General features: G+C 43.0%; 1 protein-coding gene across 1 annotated transcript; it reads right to left on the bottom strand.

Moving 5' to 3' along the window:
* Positions 1-2,719: 2,719 nt before the first annotated feature.
* On the bottom strand, positions 2,720-4,159 carry LOC137602274 (putative nuclease HARBI1). Its single transcript, XM_068324845.1, is given in 8 exon segments — positions 2,720-2,810; positions 2,812-3,071; positions 3,145-3,264; positions 3,433-3,564; positions 3,622-3,764; positions 3,904-3,968; positions 3,970-4,060; positions 4,063-4,159. Coding segments are annotated over 8 exon segments (999 nt in total).
* Between the last annotated feature and the right edge of the window lie 1,939 nt (positions 4,160-6,098).

Below are 6,098 nucleotides of genomic sequence, written 5' to 3'. Positions count from 1 at the left end.
AGTCTCCACAGCAATGATTTTATGAATCTTGGAGAAAATAGTCGCTAATCAGTTATGTGATTTCCTTAAATCCAACAGTTTATTCGAGAATTTCCAGTCAGGTTTCAGGGAACATCATAGTACGGAAACAGCACTTGTCAAGGTTAGCAACGACCTTCTAACCCCTTCAGACAGAGGACTTGTTTCTATACTGGTTCTCTTGGACCTTAGTGCGGCGTTTGACACAATTGACCACAATATTCTTCTGGCACGTCTGGACCAAACAATTGGTATTAAGGGATCAGCACTGATATGGTTTAAGTCCTATTTAACTGACCGTTCCCAGTTTGTTCATGTTAATAACAACTCCTCTCAGTCAACTACAGTTAGTTATGGAGTTCCTCAAGGCTCGGTTCTTGGTCCAATACTTTTTATCTTGTACAGTACATGCTTCCTCTGGGTAACTTGATAAGGAAACACTCCATCAACTTCCATTGTTATGCCGATGATACGCAATTATATCTCTCGATTAAACCTGACGAAGTCAGCCAGTTGTGCAAATTACAGGCGTGTATCAAAGGGATTAAAGATTGGATGACGAATAACTTTTTGCATCTCAATTCTGATAAAACTGAGGTTGTTGTGCTCGGCCAAAAAACTGTTAGGGATGTAGTGCCAAGTGATGTAATAACCTTGGATGGCATCACGTTTGAGGCCAAAACCACTGCGAGGAACCTAGATGTCATCTTTGATCAGGATCTCTCGTTTAACACACACATTAAGCAGGTTTCTAGAACGGCCTTTTTCCATCTCCGAAACATTGTTAAATCAGGCATATTTTAAAAACGGAGTGATGCAGAGAAATTAATCCACGCTTTCATCACTTCCAGACTAGATTACTGTTACGCACTTTTTTCAGGCTGCCCCAAAAAGTCGCTGAAGAGTCTTCAACTAATTCAGAATGCTGCCGCCCGTGTTCTGACCAGGACCATTGCCAGGGACCATATTTCTCCTGTGCTTGCTTCTCTGCACTGGCTTCCTGTGAAAGCTAGGATAGATTTTAAAATACTCCTCCTCACTTACAAAGCCCTTCGTGGTCAGGCACCGACCTATCTGAAGGAACTTTTAGTTCCTTATAATCCATCTAGAGCATTACGCTCTCAACATACTGGCCTACTGGTGGTTCCTAGAATTTATAAAAGTAGGACGGGGGCTAGAGCCTTTTGCTATCAAGCCCCTCTATTGTGGAACCACCTCCCTACCTCAGTTTGGGGGGCAGACACCCTCTCACTATTTAAGACTAGACTTAAAACTTTTCTTTTTCATAAATTTTACAATTAATGGCAACTTAGGTTACTACGTTTATATTCATATAGACCTACACTGCTGGAGACTCAACATCCAGACTCACTGAGTTCCTCTCTCCTCCCCCTTCTCTCCAACCATCTCTGTTACTCCTCCTCCTCTCTGATTTCACTCTCCAAGTCTCCAATCACACCCTACTAACTAAACTTCTTCCCTGGAGTCTCTGTTCTCTATGTTCTCCCAGGTTTTTCTCAGGTTCACCCCTCATCCGCCCATCTGCTATGGACCTGCTCTTCCCATCCCACCAGTACCACCCCTAACCTAATTATCGGCTGGGGTCCGGCTTCCTTTTTCCTCCGCGCCACCATACTGTTCCACCCCTCATTCACCCATCCGCTGTGGACCATCTGCTGTGGACCTACACCTCCCAAACAACAGTATCACCACTCACCTAACCATCGACTGGGGTCCTGCTGCCTGTCTTCCTTGGTGTCATCTTACTTTTCCACCCCTCATCCGCCGTGGACCTTCCTCTGTGGACCTGCACCTCCGAGCCCACCAGTATCACCCCCATCTCTCCATGTGCTGTGCACCTTATCCTCCAAGCCCACCAGTACCACCCCTCAACTATCCATCGGCTGGAGTCCTGCTTCCTTTCTTCCTCCGTGCCGCCATACAGTCATCCACACAGCTGTAATTGTGCCTTGACTTTAGCAACCTTAACCATATTGATACTGCCTCTATCTGGCCTATCTGTCACTCTCTCTCTGTCTCTCTCTCTCTGATGCTGTTGTTATCTTCCTTTGATTTCTTTTCCACCCAACTGGTCGAGGCGGATGGCCGCCCAAAAGAGTCTGGGTCCTGCCCGGAGTTTCTTCCTCATGGAGGGAGTTTTTCCCCGCCACTGTCGCTTATGCTTGCTCTGGAGGGTTCAGTTGGGTTTCTCTGTCTGTTAAAGCGCTTTGAAATGTCTGCTGTCATGATTAAGCGCTATATAAATAAAACTTGATTGAAACTTGATTATATGGTGAAGCAAGTGTAAAATGTATTGAATTTGTTTCAGGTCGGAGCTGACAGTGTGAGAATGCTGTACAAAAGAAAACTTGAACTAGACATTGCCGCAAAGAAACTGGATATTAAATATTAAGAACTGAAAATGAGAAAACTCAAAGTTGAGGTGGAAAAATTACAACAGGAGAGGAAGGTAATTCAGTGATTTATTTTCAGGCAAATTAAACAATTAACATCAGGGGGATTTCCCAGTTTGGGATCAATACATTACATCTATCTATCTAGCTATCTGTGATGTAATGTTTTTCAGACATAGGCAACACTGAGACTCAAAATATACTGTTCCGTTTCAGGAGCGGGAGAAAAATTAAAACTGAAAAAGATATAAAGAAAAAAAAAATCCATGTTTGCTTTTTTCATTCAACTAAAAAAAAAATTCAGCTATGGCCTGTCTCACACCCCTGCCAGAAGGGAAATCAGCAGTGATTGTGTCCACCACATCTGAGGGGGGTGGTCCTCTCCTTCCTCGTTGTGGCGATATTGTGCAGAACCGCACATGCAGAAATGATCCTGCATGCCCAGTCTGGGGCCACCCTCAGGCCACGGAGGCATGAAAACCATGCCTTGATGACCCCAAAGGTCATCTCTATTCTGATCCTGGTTTTGGCATGGGCCACATTGAACATCATTTTTGGCCCTGCACTGGGATCAGGATAGGGGGTCAGGAGATAAGGCAGGCAGGCATAGCCTCTGTCTCCAAGGAGTACTCCACTCAGCTGTCCTAAAGATTAAAAAAATGCTTTGATAAGTGTGGAAAAAATGCTTAGGGATATCAAAATCTATAGCCACCAATCTAAATTTTTCATACCCTGCTCCAGCTTTGGACTCCCTGAATATGTGGGAGTCGTGGACAGACCCCGGCCACTTTGCCACCAAACTGGTGACCATCATTTGATGGTCACATGTCATCTTTAGAAGCATTGGGAATAAACTGTAGTGAGTGATGCTGCAATGTGTATTTAAAAAGGACTCAAACATAGCAAGCCTACTACTGAAAAAAGTATTGTGTGGATGTTTTTATACATTTGGACAGTTTAATTTAAAATGACTGACATAATATTGTAAGATAAATTCTACCTGAATGTTGAGACTGTGAAAGGACTTCCTATTCACAAAGTCGGCCTCATTCTCACCCAGATGGGCAGAGATGGGGATGTGGGTGCAGTCAATGGCATCCAGTACCCTGGGGAACCCTGTGAAAGGAATGTGCTGCATTTAATATACAACGGCAAACATCCCAGGGCTTGGTCTACATGCAAATTACACATCAACCTTGCTTACCTGCGATGTCATAAAAGCTCTCTTCGCATCGACAAGCTCAGTAAGGGCCCTCGCGACTTGATGAATAGCTCTACATACTGTGTTTTTCCCGAGGTTTTTGGCATTGCCAACAGAATACATAAAAGTATCTATGAATGAATGAATCAATCCATGACTTACTTAAACAAATAATTGATTGATGGCATTTTATCTGTGGCTTGCTTGTAAACCATCCAACGAGGGATTTAAAGACATAATAATTACAAACATCACTAAGAAGTACATTACCTGTGGCAAAAAATCTCAGTGTAATGCACACTGTCTGCGGGACTGTCAGCGCGTGGTTGCGGTGCGTTACTGATGTAAGGCTCCAGCAGCTGACAGATGTAATGTAACCCCTCTCCCGAAAACCTGTACCTCTCGTACAGTGATTGTTCAGGCAATTCGGATTACAGTGATCTCTAAATATTCTATTGCGCCTGAGCGCTCTTCGCACAAGCTGTGCACCAAGATCCACCGGGTCCTCATAAAACAGACATGCCATTTTGCAAGAGAACTGATTGGTCAGTAGGTGGGGCTTTTATACCTGCTGAGCTCTTATCCTGAACTTATCCTGCTCCGGAGCAGGTTAGGTGTTCAGAATAGGTTACCACGACAACGTAGCCCAATAGAAAGTAAGCCACCTTTATGGTACCGAAAATCCAGGGTTAAGCCTGAAGTTATCTCACCAAGCCGTAATCCAGCTTTATGGTACAGGCCTCTGGTGTCTCTATTTGATTAACTGATTTGATTAACTTCTGGTAGACGATCATTGATACATCTCAACGCAGACATATGGACATACTGAACAAGTTTCAAGTCTACAGTCATTTACAACTGTGAAGTTAATAAAATTGTCACATCTCTTGACAATTATTGTTCTGTTTGTTTTCTTTCCCTTTACTAACGTATCTGTCGTTCCAGATCCGGTCCCTCTTGCAATCAGCTCATTCCCCTCACCTGTCTTCCCTTTGGTCACCTGCAGCCACTCCCCCACTCTTCGTATACCCAGCTCAGCCCTCAGCTCTCTGCCAGATTGTTAGTGTTTGTCCTGACCTTCCATGGTTTTTATCCTGCCTTACCTTTTGACCTTGTTTCGACCCTGCCTGTTATGACCCCACTTCGGATTTGGACTGAGTCCCCAGTACCATAACCCTGCCTGTTCTATTAAACCTGTTTTGAGACTGGACCAGCCTGCTTCACTGTCGTGGCTAAAATGAAGATGAGTATGCTTACCAGCGTTACCCACAGGCACTTTACTCTTTCCATTTACTTATTTAATACATATTATGCATTCACAGTCCATGTAAAAGAGCTTTATAACAGTTTATTAATATTTTTGTTGTAATGTTTTGTTACATATCTCACACACACAAAAAGAGAAGGGGGGGGATGTAGTGTCACTGCCTGTCCTTAAAAACACAGTCTTTATAAATCTCAATCATAAACACAATGCCTTATTATAGACACCCACCCACCCATACATGTAATTGTAACTAATCCTGTCATGTTGTGACAATTTAATAAATGCCCAAACACCAGCAGCAATTTAACTGTATTTTTCTTGCCAGATATTGAGATCGACATTTAAGTCTCAAGGTAAATGTACTGTAAGTCACGTGAATGCAATACCTCTTGTGCGTGTGTGTGTGTGTGTGTGTGTGTGTGTGTGTGTGTGTGTGTGTGTGTGTGTGTGTGTGTGGGTGGGTGGGTGTGTGGTTGGGTATGTGTTTATACTCTTGAAGTAATCCATTTCGCAATGGAGAGTGTTTTAATTAGTTGGAAAAGCCAGGAGAGGATGGTGGGTGTCTGTGGGTGACAATTTATAGCACAAACAACATTTAACAGAGCTTTAGCATCACCTACAGATGGCCCTACTGACAAAGCCACACACAGTCACAGATCTACACACACATGCGTACAAATACAAACTCTTGAGCACATTATAGTTCCAAAAATGCATGCAGCAGACACACATGCAAATCCCCAAGGTTCCTTTATCTCAGCCCAGTTTATCAATGAGAAACTGGGATAAGTTTTCAATGATCCTGAATAGTCTTTGGTTAAAGTGTTTTGTTTCTTGTAGATGCACGGTGTGTGTGTGTGTGTGTAGGTGTGTGGTGTTTATCCAGTATTTATTCGGTATGTAATGCCTTAGCAGTGGATATGTACAATTTCCTCCGGGATTAAAACAGTATCTATCTATCTATCTATCTATCTATCTATCTATCTATCTATCTATCTATCTATCTATCTATCTATCTATCTATCTATCTATCTATCTATCTATCTATCTATCTATCTATCTATCTATCTATCTATCTATCTATCTTTTGGAGACCATCTTGCCCTGGCTGGCCTTGGTACGTCTCTCTGGGTTGATCCCAATGAGCCGCCTGAAAACGCAGCAGTCTGAGATTAGAGGTTTGATCGAAATTAAGTCT

This window comes from Antennarius striatus, chromosome 10 (genome assembly GCF_040054535.1).
Source record: "Antennarius striatus isolate MH-2024 chromosome 10, ASM4005453v1, whole genome shotgun sequence".
NCBI lineage: Eukaryota > Metazoa > Chordata > Actinopteri > Lophiiformes > Antennariidae > Antennarius > Antennarius striatus.
The sequence above is the reverse complement of the archived record's forward strand: the minus strand, read 5'-3'. Positions and strand labels throughout refer to the sequence as shown.